Source organism: Mus pahari, chromosome 3, assembly GCF_900095145.1.
Source record: "Mus pahari chromosome 3, PAHARI_EIJ_v1.1, whole genome shotgun sequence".
In the NCBI taxonomy this organism is placed as follows: domain Eukaryota; kingdom Metazoa; phylum Chordata; class Mammalia; order Rodentia; family Muridae; genus Mus; species Mus pahari.
This window is the reverse complement of record NC_034592.1, coordinates 45,757,180-45,777,134: the sequence shown is the minus strand read 5'-3', so window position 1 is coordinate 45,777,134 and position 19,955 is coordinate 45,757,180. Positions and strand designations below refer to the sequence as shown.

The following is a 19,955-nucleotide window of genomic DNA, read 5'->3' as shown; positions in this document are numbered from 1 at the left end:
GCCGTGGCTTCAGTGCGTCAGCAGCCCCCCCCCCCCCCAAAGCTCCCTGACTTACTCAGCGACCAGAAGCTCACTGACTTCAGTTCAGTCAGTAGAATAAGTTGGTAGGCTGTTAAATTCACATGGATAATTATAGCATCTTCTCAGTGAGACAATTGTGGGTGGAGAGTGAATGAAATCTTGCTAATAATCTATGCCTTAAAATAACACCAAAGTTGTTCAAAACTTAGTAATGATTCTGTTCTTTCAGAAACGAAAATTCTTTCAGATTTGAAACATATTTTCTGAATGTTTGAAATGGCTTTCACTAAAAAGGAGGCCAGTTTTTAAGACTCAGTAAGTACCAAGTGGCTTGTGTTTACCATGTAAAGTGTCATCTGGGTGGACGAACAAAATGAAACAAGCATACATACCTACTAGCTGTCAGAGAAGTTTTGTTTGTGAGATAAGAATTTCTTGTATGTCTTCTTCTAAATGGTGCAAACTTCTTTTTTAAGGATTGAGTGATTTATTTATTTATTATATGTAAGTACACTGTAGCTGTCTTCAGACACCCCAGAAGAGGGCATCAGATCTCATTACGGATGGTTGTAAGCTATGTGGTTGCTGGGATTTGAACTCAGGACCTCTGGAAGAGCAGTCAGTGCTCTTAACCGTTGAGCCACCTCTCCAGTCTGATGCAAAGCTTCTTCTTCTTCTTCTTTTTTTTTCTTTATTTTGGTTTTTCGAGACAGGGTTTCTCTGTGTACCTCTGGCTATCCTGGAACTCACTTTGTAGACCAGGCTGGCCTTGAACTCAGAAATCCGCCTGCCTCTGCCTCCCAAGTGCTGGGATTTTCTCCAGTCTGATGCAAAGCTTCTTGAAGGACCTCACTGCTAAAAGCTCTACCTATCACTGACTAACCCAGTTAGAAATGTACAATCATCTTTTTAAATTTATTATTAATATATGAACTTTCTGAGCCATATAAGGGTGTGTGTGTGAGAGCCTTCTCAGTCAGGCTTCTGTCTAATTCACACAGGCCTGCCCAGGTAGCTGCTGGAGTAAAATACCTACATGATGAATGCTACGCACATGCCCACAGATCTGTGTGTTCTCGCAGCTGTAATTAAAGTACGGAAAGAAGCAATCAGCTTTAAAAAATGAAGTCAGCTTCAATGACCTACCCGGGTGGAAGTAACAGAGATAAGCAATAACTGATCCTATCACTTGACAGGTTAAGAAGACAAAATGGTGGAAGTGGTTAGTGTGCTATGGCGTGCGCTGCGGCGTCCCTCTGGTACTTGCCTGGGGTCCTTCTGAATGCTGTCTATGGATGGGGATCTCGTGGCCCCATCATCCGCTGGCCCTGTGTGCTGCAGCCTGTTATAGCTGCACTCTTGGACTCGGTACTGAACTGGCCTGTAGGGCTCCGCATAGGTAGCTGCTGTGTTCAGAGCATAGTTATTTCTTTGGTATGTGAGGGTGCTTCGCTGGCTGGCTGTCCTTTGTAGATTTCCAATACCTACTGCAAAATCAACGTTTGGGAAAGGTTAGTATGTTCTTCACAGAGTCGCACTTTTCAAACATACAATATTTTTTTACTTTTAAATAGGATTAAACATTTGGCAATTGCATTGGCTGTTTATTTTTGGATTTCATAAACCTAGCTTAAGAACTAACTGAGGGACCCAGAAAAGAAAGCCAGTGAAGCCAGGAGTCTGCTTACGGGCTTGGCTACATTAAGATTTAGGAAATTAAAATCTCAGTAAAATTACAAGACATTAATCCCAGAAAAAAAATGGTATCATTTCATACTTCTAATTTTGTGATAAAACCAAGGTCTTTGCTGAAATTTATAAATAATCCTTCAAGCTTTTAAATATTCTATTTCTTTACTTCTTTTCCTATGGATCTTGGTAATATTGGAAAACTATCTATGTCATAAGAAAGACAGATTTTAATTCTATGGCTTTTTCCAGAAATTATTAAATGATCCGATGTACAAAGCAGCTGTGTGCTGCACTGAACACTTCTCTCCTAAGAAAGGAGGTGTGTCTCACTGTTAGACTCAGGAGTCTTTCTGCAATCAGCCAGGTTGTTCCCCTTTCCTCAGTCCTCTCAGAGGAATTCCTGCCAATAGTCAGAACATAGGAACCTCCCTTCACTGCGACCCTTCAGTGGGCAGAACTGTCCATCTCTACTAAAGAAACAATACAGTCTTCTCTCCTCTAGAGACATGCCTCGGCTAGCCGGGCTTCAGTGCCCATACTATAAATCTGTAAGACTTAGGGTTTCCTGGATGCTAGAAGCTACCTTTGAGACCTCTCCAGCCATCCTGCAGCACCTCTGGTAACGCATGCCACAAACGCTACCGCTTCCGGCTTCGGATCTAGCAGAACCCAAGGTGTAAGAAAAAAAGGTGAGGATTGGGTGTGAGGCTCAGCACATGCTTGTAAAACACGCTCTGACTGAACTCTGGTGTGAGCCTCTCAAAGGAAATCCCACACTGGAAAAGAGTGACACGGAGTGACCCTCACCTCCAGGTCTGCTAACCGACAGCAAGTCCCTCATCTGGATCATTTCAACACTTGCTTCCGGCAACGAAAACCACACACTTTCTCTACATGATATGAGGCTAATCCGAGGGAATCATATTTATAGTTTTTCAAATGTATCCCTAAACTAACAGCATAATTCCTACCTGTATTGATTGGATTGCACTATTTAAAACTATTTCACCCCTAAGTATATGCTAAATGAACGTCTGCTTTACTGTTTACTGATCTGCTGTCATGGCTGCTTATCTGACAACTAAATGTGCAACATGATTTTCTTCAAACGGAGAACCCAATCTCAATAAATCTCTCCTGTTGGGCTAAGGTAATCAGGAAGCAGGACCCGGGGCCCACCTGAGCCTGTGCGGTACAATGCTGTCTGTGATCCCTGGAGTTCCACGGTGCCGTGGTTTGGGCTGCGGTACACTGGACTGTAGTAGGTCCTCCCTTCATATATAGGAGTGATGTGCAAGTCAGGAGACACAGCTGAACGGAGGTCTTGCCCAAGCTGACTATGCTGACTGGCATAGGAACTCCGTAAGCCTAGAAATAGGAACATGGCACCGTCAACAACGGAGAAAATCATGGTAAGCTTACACTCATACACCCCAATTCAGGCCCTAATGAACAGGACGAGTCTGAAGATAAAAACTGCTCAAGTTTTACAGGAAGGAAGGCCTGGTATGACAAGGATTCTGTATGCTGTGTGTTTTTAAAAAGAAAACTTTCTTGGTAGCAAGAGAGAAGCAGACTTCCTAAAAAATATTTATTAAGCTTAATTTGTGAACATTCATTCTCCAACTATGGGTTACTTTACCATGGGGACCACACAGAACAGGGCCTGCTTCTCTGTGATTACCATTTAAAGGTCAAAGCATCAGGCACAGCATAAATGACATCTTGGTCAGGGATGGACCAAGTGTTCCCATGAGACTGTGGCACACAGTGACACCATCCTCAGCTTAGTGTGCAGGTATACTCTGTGTTTGCACACAAAGCAGGCTGACACATCGCTGGCTGTATTTTGAGTGGAGCACGGCTGTCGTAGCCGTGGTGTGGTCCTTGTTCTGACCTGCAGACCTCCATCTCAGCAGCGGATGGCGCCCGCTCTGCTCCAACCTCCTCTGTTGTAGGTACTTACCGGGTAGGTGGTAATCCCTTACATTAGAGCTTTGTGTATTTATAAGTTCTCATGCCAGCTCCCCTCCCCCTGCCCTGCGCGTGTATGTATGACAATGGTGGATTCAGTTCTGTCCTCTCACGTGCAGGCAGCAGGGGCTGAATCCTGCAAGCCACATTGAGCCATCTCAATGGCCCATTCTCCTTGCCTTTAGTTGTGATTTGACTAAGTGAACTAACAGGTAGGAATGGTCCTTTTGTAATTATCGTGTTACCTTCAGTGTCTCAAAGGCAAGCATATGCTGCCTTCCTTTTGCTTACAATTGGGAGGTAATTTTACTTAATATTACTAATGAAATGGCAGGTCTTAACTTACTAATAGTGACAAATCACAGACTTGCTACCAGCGTAATATAGCATGCGCTGATTTAATTTAAAAAATAAAATATGCATGTTTGAAATTGTCTTTCTATTGTGATCCCCATCTGTAAATGTTGCAGTTTGAATCAAAATGTTTTTAAATCATCTAATGTTAATTAAATTGTACCTTTGCATTTTTTCTTTATTCTAGAAAAGACAGTAAAGGAGACTGACTAACCTATGAGTTCCTGTAAAAACAAGTTTCAGTGGTCTGGTTTTGGTTTTTCGCTTTTTAAGAAAAGGACTACTTAGTGACCACAAATAGTAACATGTATTTCATAAGTGTTACTAGTTTGCTGATAATATTAAGACTTTAGTACCAATAACTTTCCAGTATTTTCCCATAAAAGCCACATGTGAATTACTAGATCTGTTTCAAAGAGTGTCCCGGGCACTGGGATTCAGAAGTTGGAGCAGAGCGGGCGCCATCCGCTGCTGAGATGGAGGTCTGCAGGTCAGAACAAGGACCACACCACGGCTACGACAGCCGTGCTCCACTCAAAATACAGCCAGCGATGTGTCAGCCTGCTTTGTTTGTGTGCAAACACAGAGTATACCTGCACACTAAGCTGAGGATGGTGTCACTGTGTGCCACAGTCTCATGGGAACACTTGGTCCATCCCTGACCAAGATGTCATTTATGCTGTGCCTGATGCTTTGACCTTTAAATGGTAATCACAGAGAAGCAGGCCCTGCTCTGTTTGGTCCCCATGGTAAAGTAACCCATAGTTGGAGAATGAATGTTCGCAAATTAAGCTTAATAAATTTTTATTAGGACGTCTACTTCTCTCTTGCTACCAAGTTTCTTTTTAAAAACACACAGCATACTGAGTCATTTCACGACTAGGAATTTCTCTGAGCTCAAATCCAGGTTCACGATAAAGGTGTCAAGAATTTGTTAAATCAGAAAGAGCTTACAAAGGTTTCATATATTCTAGAGGCTGTAAGATAAAAATATATTAATTTTATTCTCAAAATATTAAAAATTTAATTAAAAAAGCAAAGTAGCAAGAAATACAAAGAAGAACCAATGTTATCTCAAGTACAGTAACTTATATATATCTTTTATTAGATATTTTCTTTATTTACATTTCAAATGTTATCCCATTTCCTAGTTTCCCCTCCAAAAATCCCCTACTCTCCCCTCCACCCCCAACCCACCCACTGCCATTCCTGGCCCCGATATTCCCCTATATGGGGCATAGACCCTTCACAGGACCTAGGGCCTCTCCTCCCATTGATGACTAACTAGACCATCCTCTGCTACATATACAGCTAGAGCCTCAAGTCCTACCTACCATGTGTTTTCTTTGATTGGTGGTTTAGTCCCAAGGAGCTCGGGGGGGGGGTACTGGTTAGTTCATATTGATGTTTCTCCTATGGGGCTGCAAATCCCTTCAGGTCCTTAGGTGCTTTCTCTAGCTCCTTTATTGGGGACCCTATTGTCCATCCAATGGATAACTGTGAGCATCCACTTCTGTTATTTGCCAGGTACTGGCAGAGCCTCTTAGGAGACAGCTATATCAGGCTCCTGTCAGCAAGCTCTTGCTGGCATCTGCCATAGTGTCTAGGTTTGATGGTTGAAAAACTTCTTATACATTATGAAAAATTATAGAAGACTAGAGTCTGTTTTATGATAAATAGAAAATAAACATATGATCTTCACCTGAATCATAATGCAGTGACGGCCTCAGGTACAGCATCTTAGCCACCAGACTGGCTCACAGGAAGTACAGGCGACAGGAAAGGGAGCCTGTACACTCAAGTTATAGTTCAAAAGATATAAGTGCATGAAGCCGTGGAGACAATGTGACAGTCTCTTAAGACAAGAGCACGCACATACTTTGATGTAGCAAGTCAGCTTTGGCAAGCAGATTCCACAGGCAACATTATACTCATTGATATGAAGGAGTGTGGCTCTGGCAGCTAAAACTGATAAACAGACAAATGCCTAGCAACATGGAAGCAAGCAAATAAGTCTTAGGTGACTTATTTGCTTGCATCCTTCAGAGAGCCACACTCTCAGACACACCATGAGAGGGGCACAGAGGAGATGTATGACTGGAGCTCCTCCGTGCAGAAGAAAACGCAGCACAACACATGTGCACATTCATGTTTCACACACCTGTAGACTACATGGGAAGGCGTGACTGGTGTGGGGAGAGGCGGAGCTGGAGACTTCTGCTCTTCATTTCACCTTCTCTTTATGGTTTCAAATCTCTACATTCCGTATACACCGTGTTTTATAAAAACCTTTCTGGCAATGTATAGGGTCAAGCTCAGGGCCCTGCACACTACCAACCCCTACATTCCAGGTCCTATGCTAAGATTTTGGAAGAAAAATTACTCTTACTAAAAAGAATAATGTCATTACAGAAAGTAGAAAAACTTTTATGAAAATCCCCCAAAGGGGGCAGATAGGATGTTAGGAACCTGGGGCCTTTTTAATTTAATCCAAGTGTCATTTAAAAAAAATTCATAAAGGCTTTGTGCGTTTCCCATCAGGGTGCCCATCAAAACAGTAGGGTATGAGATTCATATTTTAGCACACATAACTATAGCAATCCTCAAGATAAATTCAAACAGATATTCTAATACCAGATTTTAACATATCATGAGAGTATGGAGGTGTAAGCTTTAGAAAGTAGTACTAACAAGCGCTTAGGGTTATAACCAATCCTTTTAAAATACAGTGTGCGCATGCGCACATGCTTAGGGTTATAACCAATCCTTTTAAAATACAGCGCGCGCGCGCGCGCGCACACACACACACACACACACACACAGAGTCACACTTTATGCACCATATTTTGAGGGAAATTTAGATGCTGTACAAGAGTTCTGTGCATGGGTTATAGTGTCGATATGAAAAACGAGTACCCCAAGTTTAGTGTAACGTTTCAGAGGCGACCCCTGGGCCTTTTCCCAGTGATCACCATTTCCACACAGGCACAGGGAGGACCCCCTGGGCTTTGTATAGTGCTGTCACCTATCCTCACCTGTCAGGCTGTCTGGCCGAGGTGGAACCATCCTCTCATAAATGTCATACTGCTGCTGTCCGAATTGGTCCATGTCATGAACAGTCCTTTGCAGTGAAGGTCCCAGGTGCTGTGGTACGGCGGTCATCCCAGAGCGTTTCGGGGATGATGACCCCACCTGGCCTTGGGATGGGGAAGCTACTCGAGTCTGGGCATCAGTCAGGGTCAGTGGGGACCCCACCCTGGTGGTGGTCTGGTACTGAGGGACTGGTCCGTTGGGATTGGAGATCTGTCGGGAGGTGACAGACCCAACCCGGCGCACAGCTGTCGGGGAGGCGGGTCTCTGTGAGTATGGAGAGGCGGCCCGCTGCGCAGGGAGCGTGCTGGAGGAGTAAGCACTGGGGTTCAGAGGTCGGGAGTCTGTCACTGATGGAGAGCCAAATCCACTACCCAGAGAAGTTCTCAGTGACCCCCTTGAAGGAGACACGCCTGTGCTGGTAATATAAGAAGGAGACTGTGCTCTAGATGGAACTGAACTAACTCTTCGCATGGCCCGATTGGCTACTGATGGCTGATGAGAGGGGGAGAAAAGAGAACGGTTTATCCAGGGTTTTGCGTCCATTGTCATTACAGAAATAAAAATGTACATAGCTCACACAGAACGTGACCTCACTATTGCAGGCATCTGAGTTTCTTCTCTGCATTACGCTTTAGAGTAGGATCTTAGCTTTATTTATTTGCTTATTTTTGGAGACTTAACTGACTACCACCAGTCAGTAGAAGTTCTGAAGACACTTAGTAGCCCTTCTTTTGGTCTTTATGGTTTTGCTTGTTGCCTCTGCATCTTCTGACACATGGAATACTTCACACCAAGTGCTACACATGACTTATGAGCATGAACGGCCTAGGGCCATGTGCTTGTGTCACTCCCAGCAAGTCACACTATGGCCAAGGCAGTGCATTTTGTATAAAACAAAAAATAGATCTATTTCATCTCTCAGCCTAAATGTAGCTGAGGAGTATTTATGGATGGCTAGTCCTGAGGAGTTGTCCTGTTAACTTGTGGGAAGTATGTTTTTCCAGTGTCTAATGCAAGAACATTTAGATGGGGCCTGGGTCCAGCTCTCCCTGATAATTTAGTTCAAGGAGGAGCCTGGCCAGACAGGTGTCCTAGCTAAATCCTTTAGCTCTACATTCTTTTACCTCGGCTGATCTATGAGCTCTTGGCTTTAGTTAGCTGTTGGATTTAGAGACATGAGTGAGACACCAGAGAGTCTGTTCCAGGAGAAGGGATGCTTTAAGTCTTTGTTGGATTTCTTGGTCTTAGTCAGCTGGAAAAGACCAGAATGGAAAATGAACATTTCTGCTATGGGCTATGATGAATCTGTAGGCTTTCACAAATACAATGGGTATCGAGTACCTTTCTTGATGCGGTACAACAATAATGGGGCATGGGGCAAAGGCAGGCAGGCTGAGGATAAGCCTGGATGCCAGGCCCTGCTCTGCACATTAGAGTGCCTGCGGAGTCCGGCTGCCAGCTACCTCTGCCTCCTTTGAGTTGGGACAATGAGGAAAGAGGCAGTGACTTCTGCGGCCCCATATGTCATCGAGAAGGTGCACTTGGCTTCCAAGGGTCGCAAGCAACCTGGCTGCTGAAAGGTCTCAAGTGGGCTCAGCCTTGACACTTTGGGGACATAGTGGTGGCACTGAGGGGATGTGGGGAGGGAAGAACATGGAAACTCAACAAGGCAATACGACTGGCCTTTAAAAGGAGGATACAGCGAGAGAGCTCGTACAGTGCTTGGTGCTAGCCCTGACAAGTGGAACAATACCCTGCTTATGGCTAGATAACATGCTGTCCAAACTACATGTAATTTACCTCACAGAAACCTACTTGCTTCAGCTTTAGGGACAAAAATCAACTTAATATCAGTTTTTACTTCTAAAACACATGATCATGACTAAGGATAAAGTTGTTGCTAAGGCAATTATCTGAGAGTGAGATCAGAGAGCAGCTGGAGGAGGGAGGTGCCCACACAGATGAACACCCAGAGGTGTTCAGCGCAGAGTGCCTGAAATGTCACCACTCACCTCTACCAGCCCGCAGGTCCACACGTGGGTAACGTGCGGACTGGGAGCACAGCCCAAGTAGCTGGCTGCGAGGTAAGAGATCTCTCTTTAAGCTTAAGTCAGACACTTACCTTTTCCTAACCCAACATGCAAAAAAGCCTACAACTGTATCAGCACTTCCTGTAGTGTTGGGGAGCAGGCCCTGTGTGTCCTACAGTGTTTCCTGAGTAGCATTTGAGGAACACAGGAGCCTTTCAACTTTTCTGGTCATTTTGCTATATTTCAGCCACTACAGAATTTCTATGGTGCTTGGACGGAGCCTTTGCCTCCTGGCGACTGTGGCTCTTTATCCTGACACTGTCTGGTGAGATGGTGTGAATTAAATAGAAAAAAAGAAGCAATGGAATATTCAAAAACATGTATGCAATATTGTATTTTTGCCTATCAACTTTGTCCTAACTTACAGAGTGTATATACCTCCTTAAAATGGCTCTCTATTTAAGCATGGGTATCCAGAAAAAGAAACACACTTTCAGTGGATAATTTTAATGAAGGTGAAAATTTTCACTTAGAGTAGACTAGATCACATCTCATGGGGGTAGAGACTGGTTTTCTGTTCTCTAGGTCACTCTACAGCACATTTTCATGCTTGCATTGCTAAGGACTAGGAGCTCCTATGAACTATGTCATTCCATGCCAGCCTCTGGACTGTTCATATTAAATTTCTAGTTTGCAGGACAATTACTATACTGCATCTAGGAACTTATAAAAATTCATTAGAGTAAGTTAATTCAAACAAACATAATTCCAGACTTCATGCTTAAAATATTGTCAATCCTGCAACTCAAACAGTATGTAGTGAGTTTGAGTGAAGGTTTTCATTCTATAAATTACACATGTTAGCCTTGCTTTTGGTAAGCAATGTCCATAGCAGCTATGCAACTAAGAGGGCATTTCTAGATGTCTGATTTACCTGAACCAGTGTTTGTCCTTCCGCTCTCGAGTTCCTCACCACATGGTTACTTGTTGATCCCGTGAATGGGTGCTGTCTGTTGTCTGTCTTGTTCACGGTTTGGCTGTTGTGGAAACTCCCTGCTTCCTGGTACCCACTGTCGGAGTAAGAATTCATCTGTGTTGAACTTCTTGAGTTTCCCAACGATCCTGCAAGAATGAGGCAGTGGGAACACTTTATTATGTATTTCTGAGGTTCAACTTCAAAGGGAAAATATGAGAAGAAAATCTACGGTTTAAGAGAGAATACAACAGACCCTCACTTTCATGGAGAGATGTCTGTTCTGGCGAGTAGAGGGTCCCCTGTTCTGGCTCTGTCCTGATGAGATAGTTGTTGGGATGAACAGTATCAGAAACTCTAGGTTTGCTTACACCAGGATTTGGCACATCTGCAAGAAAGTAAGTTTATAGCTGAATTTAACGACATCACAGAAGAACGTGTTAAGAGGTACAGATATTGTTTTCCCAATAGAATCCTGAAATCCATAGGCTCTGTCCACCTTAATAGTAGTTACTTTGATTTTAACCCATTCAATTTATCCAGAGTGAATGTGTTGCCCACACTCAGTTTACTATCACACTTTGTTTAGTTTTTTGTTTAGTTTTTGTTTGTTTAGTTGTTTGTTCTGGTTCCAAGTCCCAAGTTAACTCACATATTATGTCTAAATCTGAAAACGCATATTGTTTCCCCTTGGGAACTCCATCTCTTGCAACTTCCTTTAAATACATTCATAGGTAGAATAAGAATGATGGCCACATGTTAAGATCCCAACTGTTTAGAACAAGAACCAAGGGCTGGTGAGATGGCTCAGCAGGTAAGAGCACCCGACGGCTCTTCCAAAGGTCCAGAGTTCAAATCCCAGCAACCACATGGTGGCTCACAACCATCCGTAATGAGATTTGGCGTCCTCTTCTGGAGTGTCTGAAGACAGCTACAGTGTACTTACATATAATAAATAAATAAATAAATCTTAAAAAAAAAAAAAAAAAAAAAAAAGAACAAGAACCAAGAATAGCCATGATGAAAGCTTAGTGATGCAGCCTGGAAGGTAAGACGGGCTTACGTAATAGCTCCTGTTGCTCACAGTTAAAGGAAGTCTACAGAGTGCTCAGAGTCACGCCACAGAAGCATCAGATCCTTACCTGTTTATTTGTCCTTTCAGTTCTAGCCGGAACACATACAAGCCTGACCTGATGACCGTCTTCTAATCGACCCGTTTCTCATAGCTTGCTTTATTTCTAGATTTTATTTCCATCTGCCACTTTGAACTTAAATGACATTGACCATCCCCCAAAATAATTCAGTTGCTTCTCCACTCTAACCTGTTTTTTTATGCTGTCCTTAGGTGATATAGCTCATGCTGACCTTTGTATACCATTCAAGTACCCTTCTTCTCCCATATATAAAACATACGTTTCTCCATGTTTGGATTATCATCATTTTAAGCCTTTTTCAAGATTTAACCTTTATGGAGTAACACACATTTTTCAGGACTGCTGCTTTACTTTCAAATACTACAGCTAATTCTGAGTCACATTCTGAGCTCAAAACACAACTGTAAAGATTTCAATGTCTTCCCTAGGATTTCTTCCCAACTTTCTGTCCTCCTGTCGTAGGGATCTGTTATATACTTCACTAGTAGTAATCATGTGGTCTCTGTCTGTTAAAGCATGAAAACTAACGGATGCGGACTTCTGTCTCATTTGTGCTGTTACATCCCCAGTGCCTCATGTGGTAGGTACCTTGTACTGAATGGGTGTTCAATAAATATTTGCTGAGCAAACATTTCGAGTAGCACTAGCAGCTTTCCATTACTGGGTATAGTGTGTGAGTATACATATGTGGTTTTATTTATTTATTCAATAAGGCTGAGCAATGAAAAGCTGAGTGAAGCTTTCAGGTGACACTAACTAGGTGAGCCACTCTGGAGGCCCATGTGAGGTGCAAGAGAGAGCTGCGGATCCTAGTGCATCCTGAGCCTGGAAGGTGATGTCAGACTCTAGCTTCGGGAAGAGTTGCTGACATTCCTCACAGGAGGTCCTAACAACCTGTCTTCTGATCCATCATTTGACAGTACATTTCTAGGTGGTAGAATTCTGTGACAGCTCTGAATTCTCACGTCTGGCATTTTAATGTGAGATTTCAGTTGTGTGTGTCTTCTCTGGTAGAACATTATTTGAGTCACTGCCAGTTAGGTAACAGTGAAATGACCTGCTTCATTTGAAATCCCCAACTAGGAGTTTCTAGAGCTCTGCATACGTTATATAGCAATTCCTGAAGGAGTCTGTTAAGCCTTCGTTAGCACACAGAGAGTATGCTGGCCATAAGAGTCACAGGGAACCAGACTAGCCAGAGGAAATGCAGGGGGCATTCACCCAGCAGACAATACTGGGCAGATAGGCAAAGGGCTTCATACACGCCACTCCCTCGCCCCTCCCCCGAACTTAGTATCTTTACAAACAGAAAAGTAAACAAACACTATTACCCTAAAAGCAACATTAGCTACATGACCTTGAAGTCTAATCACCTGACTGCTTCTTCTCGCTCTCAATTCTGTGCTCTGAGAACCAGAGTGCAGCAGAGCGCTAAAATACCACATTGCCCTGCAAGGAGAGGCAAGTAGCTGGTGTAGAGAGGAAAGGGGTTTTTGTGTCCCATCTCTAAGCCAATATGCCAAGTAGAGTTGTGACAACTTGATGAAAAGATCTGTTTAGTATGCACGATATAAAATCAATCAACCTTTATACTATGCATAACCTCAGTCATTCTTCTTCTGTGGAGCACATCAGTTAAGTATCTAAGACAAGAGGTGCTGAAATGTCTTCTGTTTCATTACAAGAAAGGTAAGTGGCTTTCAAAAATAGTTTTGCTGTTGTTTTTGTGTTTCTTTGAACATTTATTAATTTATAAAATATCTATAGATACACAAATGCATGCACAGGCAACCACAATTTACACAACACTCATTTCCCAATTAGTTGGCAAAGAGTTCCTGATTACAGACTAGTGAGTGTTGTGTATTTATCAATTTTATATTACTTATGCACACTGACTTTAAGATGTCCTTTACAACAGAGCTTATTTGAAATGAAGGAAGGAGCTTTTTCAATTCAGAGAAACCCAAGGCATAAAGTGCAGGGTGAACTGTCTCTTGACCAGTGCTGTAATCTAAAACAATACAGTTGCCATGCTGTGATTTTATTTGATCAGGACAAAAAAATAAAAACATTTCAGTGACAAAGTGTATGTGCGTGGTATTTTGAATAGCATTCTGAAGAACATATTACTCAAAAGACAACAGAGATATTTTTCTCTGACCCCAGAAATACATGTCATTTTCAAACACTGGTTAGCACCTAAGAAAGCGTGCATCTAAGAATAGAACCTGAACATCCTTTAAGGCACAATGAAATCCCCATCTGAGACTGAGAATGGGAGATAACTGGAACCATGGTCTGCCCTGCCTGTCATATTTCATCTGAATGCTCTAATAAAAAAAAAGATGATCAATTTAAAAAAACCCAGAAGATTGTATCTATGAAAAATATTAGTGGGTTAAGGATAATATGGATAAAAATTCTTTAGGGCTATGAAAAACTGACACATCAGGAAGTTCTAGTTAAAGATGTAATACGAATGGGTTATTTTATCTTTTTCACAATACATACTTCCAAAAGAATAACGTGTAGAATGTTTGCTTATAGAAAGGCTTCACTAAAGAATCCGAAGTCATTAAAATGGTTCTGCTTTGTGGCCACATGTCATGCTGTTAGATTGTGTGAGGCGAGGGAGGTCGGTACTGTGTAAATCACCATGGAAACAGGAACAGAGAGCTCAGGATAGGTTTTGGCATATACAGCACTGTATCGAGTCTTTCACAGCCCAGGATGTTGGAACCTCGGGCGGGGTTCTCCTCGCTGGCCTCCCTGTCTTCCAAGTTGCTATGGGGTTTAGGAAATAGCAGTTTCTAACAGTTCATTTAGATTCTGTGGTCCATGAGCATAGGAATATGGCAACCTTTCCAATGAACCCTGAAGCTCTCACTCCCAAATCTACCACAGATGCAGGAGTCGACTTTCCCCAAGTGTTCCGGCCTCCTATGCTCAGGAGCAAAGCTCCAGGATAAATTCTGGAAGAGGACCTAATACCAAAATGATTTCTCCTACTTAGCACTTCATGGTATATTGTGTAGATATAGCAGATGACCAGAACAGAGAGAAGAAGATCACTGAAAATAATTTGAGTCAAAGTTTGAAATAGGGTGATGATATAAACAAAAAAACATGGAAGTGTTCCCTGGCACATGGAACAGAGGCCAACTGATATTTTAAGAATATTAAAGATATAAATGAGTTTACTGACCCAACTAAAAGTTACAGTGTACATATAAATTCCTTTCAAGGCTGGACTTTTAAGACTTGAGAGAAAGGGCTGAAGTCCATATTTCTTGAAATTATTTCTAGTTTGGTTCTCTTGACTAATGAATATTTATATCAGCTCTTAAATATTCATGATAGCTCTGAAATTTTGCTCATCTCTAAGATGTTATATGAAAAGCCCTGGAAAATAGAAAACCACTGATAAAGTGCCATTGATGAAGTTCAGTTTTACCTGCTCTGAAGAGCACTAGGTATGCCCTGAAGCTCACTCTAAAAGCTTGCCCGTCTGTGTCCCATTTTGTGGCCAAAGCAACTTTCTGCCTGGACACTGATGCAATGATACTTTGATTTCTACAGTAACACCTCACCCACCCCCAGCCCAAATTTTAGTTCTACCTAACACCAAAGAGGTGCCGCATGAAAGATACTTTAAACTCCTGATTTTTATCCTAGAGCATGAAACTATTAAAACAATTTCAGGGGAAAAAAATAGGGGTTTTTGTTTCCATAAATAACTATGACAAAATGAGTGTTTATTAGCTATTTTTATTGTGTGCAGAAATTAAAGCACAGGTGTCATACCTGCCAGAGGAACGCATGCTTTGTAACTATAAAAGGAAGCCAGCAAAGGCAAGAAGAAATAAAAAGCAGGAAACGAATGGAGCAGATACAAAGTTGAACAGTTAGGTACTCTGAATTAGCCATGGGTCTTGGATTCACATTGGGAAAGTTGAACTAAAAATTAAGGAGCTAGCTGTGGCAATGCAGATCTGTAATCTAAGCACTTGGGAATTTGAGGCAGGAGTATCACAAGTTTGAGGACAGGTTGGCTGTAAAAAGGAGATAAAATTATCCTCACAAAAGTTAAGGATTCATGACAATGGAAGAAGTTACTAACCTATGGGAGATACAGTCAAGCACTTCAAGTCACTCTCAAATATTTTTTTGCAGACATGTTTTCTTTTTCTTTTTTTAAAGATTTATTTATTTATTATATGTAAGTACACTGTAGCTGTCTTCAGACACTCCAGAAGAGGGCATCAGATCTCGTTATGGATGGTTGTGAGCCACCATGTGGTTGCTGGGATTTGAACTCTGGACCTTCGGAAGAGCAGTCGGTGCTCTTACTCACTGAGCCATCTCACCAGCCCCTTTATTTTTCTTATAGAGAAAAATGCTATCAAATAGAAATAAGAATATCAAGAGGCTGAGGAGATGGCTCAGTTATTATGAGGACTGGCTGCTCTCACTGAGGTCCCTTTCTGGCTTCCAGCACCCTCAGGAGGCTCGAACCAAATGCAGTTCTGGGGATCTGATGCTCTTTTCTGGCCCCTATGGGCACCTGCATTCACATGCATATACATACTGCCAATCAAAATACAAAGTTTGATCAAGTTTGCAGATTCCTTTCCTCTTCCCTCTGCCTCAGTGCACAAAGCCTTCATTCCTGGGATTGTGGCTGTTACCTGGGGCTACCACCTCTAAGTCCCATTTCCTTCCTGTCCACACTCTACCCTGGAGACTTTATCTGTACAGAGCACTAGGTGAAATGGGAGTATCTGAAATTGGAAAATACAAAGATACCATAGATTCTTAGAAAAGAAAGGCGGTCCACTTGGGATGGGAGGCAGGAGGATCTGTGTAAGGTTATCCTTGGCTACACAGAGAACTCAAGGCCAGCTTAGGCTCCTTAGGCCCCTTTCTCTACAAGTGGTTCAAACCAAATCAAACCAACACCCCTGTCTCCACATGCAGCGGTAGAGAATGCCACTCCCTAGCAAAGAACTTAAGTGACTTAATGAAGCTTTGCTCCTTCCCACCAGGTGCTCTGTACAGATAAAATCTCCAAGTACGACAGGAAGGAAATGGGCCTTAGAGGAGTTAGCCCCAAGCCACAGCCACAAATCCAGAATTGAAGGCTTTGTGCACTGAGGCAGAGGGAAGAGGAAAGGAGTCTGCAAACCTGATCCTTTACACTTTTTTCTCAATTTTTTTATTAGGTATTTACTTCAGTTACATTTCAAATGCTATCCCGAAAGTCCCCTATACCCCCCATCCCCGCGCCTGATCCCCTACCCACCCACTCCCACTTCTTGGACCTGGTGNTCCCCTGTACTGGGGCATATAACGTTTGCAAGACCAAGGGGCCTCTCTTCCCAATGATGGCTGACTAGGCCATCTTCTGGTACACATGCAGCTAGAGACACAAGTTCATGGATGACTGCTTCAGATCACAAAAGTAGGAGAAAACGTAAATATCTATATCAAACAAAATAATAAATGAACAGCCAGATGCCATCTTTCCACCCTGTACTAACTCTAGTTAAGCTTTGGGGATCATTCAATCGACACAGATGCAGCTCAGAAAAAGCTAGATGTTTGTCTATTGAAGCAAAGTTCTAGTATTCTTATTTGGTGGTGAACCAAGTACAAACAATAATAATCATAGTTCTAAAGCAGAATCCAAGTGGGGAATGGTTCCAGGATCCTCAGATACAAGAACCCCTGCTTAAGACATTTATGCATTTCTTTTTCTTTCTTGGTTTTTGTGTGTAAGAGAGTCTCATAGAACAGCTCAATCTAGCCCTTTATATAAAACGAAGGGCAGTTACATCCACAACTTTCCCATACACTTCATATATCAGACTTCTTTTCATAACCAATAAGATGTCAATGTTATGCAAATATTCAATGGACTGATTTAGAGAATGAGCAGGTGGAGCCCGCGCAGACACCATCATAGCCTAATGCTGCGCCCCTGAACATCGACACGTTTCCAGATGCTTTGTATTTGCAATGGTTGGATCTGTGGTGCTGAGGGAGGGCAATATGAACAATTTTGTTTAATAAAAGTTCATTAAAAAAAATCTCAATACACAGAAAGTACGAATTAAATAATACCTACTTGCTGGAAAACCCACGTCATTTGTTTCATGGTTTCTCTCAAGGACTTGTTGGCGAGAAAACCTGGACAACAGGGCCAACCCTCTGCCTTTCACCAAGCTCACTCATCTATGTCATTCTAACCCCATATTTTAAAAGAATGCAAAGAATTTATATTTAAATCTATTAAAGTTCATACTTCTTAGACTTTTCCATTTATCCTTTTCCTTTCTTTGTTACAGAATCGTAGTATCTCTTATACCAAATCATTCACTTCCAAATACTTCCATATGATAAAACCTTGACACTATAGAATTACGTTGATGTCGCACCATGACTTCACATTCAAGTTTTCCTAGTGTTGCAAAGTGTTTGTTTAGCTATGTTGTGCCTGTCAGCCTTAAGGAAGACTCTGCGCCCCAAGCAACTGCTACTTAAGCCCCAGTGCAGACATGGATGACCAATGCCAACTTTCTTACCCCGTCTCACTGAGAAAACTACAGCAATAACTGTGCTTCTTGTCTGAAGATTATGCATGCCTTGTTCTTTCTAAACCTAAATCTGAATTAGCACAGAACTTAAAAGCTCCACAGAGGATCTAATGTAGAGAGAAGTTTGCGGACATCTTGGGTAAGGGCTGCAACCCTGATCCCAATGAGTTTTGTAAAGAAGGTTGCTTTTTGCTTGCTTTGGTAGTGGCTACCACATTTATATGAAGAAAAGCATGTCTGATCCTCTTGAGCCATATATGAATCCAGAAGAAAGCAGATCTGGCAGGACACATTACAATAATAATTAGTCTAAGGTCAGGATGCTTTTAATCAAATAACAACTGACAGAGTGTGTTGAAATATCCATGGAATGTTATGATTTACCAATATTTAACAATGAGTTCTTTAAATGATTTATTCTGCTTAATGCGTCTATAAAGCTAATGTAACGGGCAAATTTAAAACAAACGATTTTAAAAAAATCTTATTTGGGCTGGGCGTGGTGGCGCACGCCTTTAATCCCAGCACTCAGGAGGCAGAGGCAGGTGGATTGCTGAGTTCAAGGCCAGCCTGGTCTACAAAGTGAGTTCCAGGACATCCAAGGCTATACAGAGAAACCCTGTCTCGAAAAACAAAAACAAACAAACAAAAAAACTTATTTAAAAACATCGTACTGAAAAGTTAAATATGCATCGATTCCCATTCCTGCACTCTGTTATCCAGAGCCTATGGAGATGGGAAGTCTTGCTGGCATCCACAGTGGTGGAGGTCACTAAGCATTTTAATAGGCTAATCACAATGTTAATGTAGACAGGCACTCCTGCCCTGGCAGCCCCAGTTCTAGAAGTCTATCTGATAGAGTCACTTGGATATGGCATGGAGATCTTCACCACTGTTTGCTGGAGTGAGAAACTGAATGGAAAAAAGATACCAATCAACTCTTAAAAAACAAAAGGGTGTCTTTACATCCTTACATAGATACACAGGATTTTACCAGGTTGAGAAAAAGAAGAAAAAAGAAGGAAGGGAAAGAAGAAAGGAAGTAAAGAAAGAAGGAAGGGCAGGCAGGTGGGAGGACACAGGACGACATGGATGTATTGTAATTTATGCGGAGGAAACTAAATTCACATCCATGCTTGTTTACAGACACAGTGTAGAAGAGGACCCGGCAAAAAGCACACCGACTATGACTCCTCTGTGCACAGGCTTGTGGCAGAGGAGGCGTGGCTGTGGTATAAATGGTGTAGGAATGAAGCACGTTTTTCTTTACTACAGATGTTTCTAGACTTTTACATTCTTACAAACAAAAGGCAGGTTTTACTTTTGCAACAGAACATCAGAAAGGCTAGCAGCAGTTTGGCATGATGGTGTGCCTCTGAGCTCAGGTCCAGCTCCACAGACATACCAAGGTCCCCGCCATCTGGGCTACACAACAAGACTGCTACCAACACACACAAAGAAAAGGAACCTAAAGCTTAGAGCTGCCTTCTGTGTCTCTGTGGCTAAGTCAGGTCCATAAAACCTGGAATCCACAGTTAGTTTTAAAAGAAACTCTTATCCTCCTGGTGTTCCAAAGAGAAATAGGAAGTGAGTGAATGTGTTAAGCTCTGTCATTTGTACAGTTGATAGCCACAATAAATCATAACATCGAGGCCTGCAATAACACAGTCATCATTTTACACACCAGCGCACACCTAATCGTCTACTCGATTCTATGCACAGTACAACAGGCTTCCTACTGGCTGTCCTTCATGAGGCCTCCACATTTCTAGGGAGGCACAGCGGGCTCCCATTTAAGATCATGTCTTATCTCACGGTGATCTGAAGCTTTTTTTTTGTGTTACAAATTACATGTTCCAGATGGAGAAAAGAAAAAAAAAAGAAAAATTGTCTTAAGTTTAGTCTCTCATTTATCTTCAGTTTCTGTGTCAGGGCCCTTAAGCTCATTCTGGTGGTAGACCTTGTATCTAGTTATACCTTTGCGAAATAAAAATCTCTATATAAACAAAATGGAGAACCTACCTTTATAGTCTTAAACTTGGCAGACTACATGATCTTCTAATGT

The 19,955-nt window shown here is 42.2% G+C and overlaps 1 protein-coding gene across 26 annotated transcripts in view; it reads right to left on the bottom strand.

The window, feature by feature from the left end:
- Pkp4 (plakophilin 4) overlaps positions 1 to 19,955 on the bottom strand; it is a 214,090-nt gene that overhangs the window by 42,400 nt on the left and 151,735 nt on the right. For 14 of the 26 annotated variants that reach the window (XM_029537132.1, XM_021195141.2, XM_021195143.2 and 11 more), the window contains 5 exons: positions 10,394 to 10,525; positions 10,099 to 10,286; positions 7,077 to 7,626; positions 2,893 to 3,081; positions 1,289 to 1,508 (listed from right to left, as the gene is read on the bottom strand). In XM_029537132.1, coding sequence (XP_029392992.1) covers positions 1,289 to 1,508; positions 2,893 to 3,081; positions 7,077 to 7,626; positions 10,099 to 10,254 — 1,115 coding nt within the window. In that variant the 5' untranslated portion in view covers positions 10,255 to 10,286; positions 10,394 to 10,525. The remainder of the gene's footprint in view (positions 1 to 1,288; positions 1,509 to 2,892; positions 3,082 to 7,076; positions 7,627 to 10,098; positions 10,287 to 10,393; positions 10,526 to 19,955) is intronic. The other 12 variants (XM_029537133.1, XM_029537124.1, XM_029537122.1 and 9 more) reach the window with 6 other exon arrangements.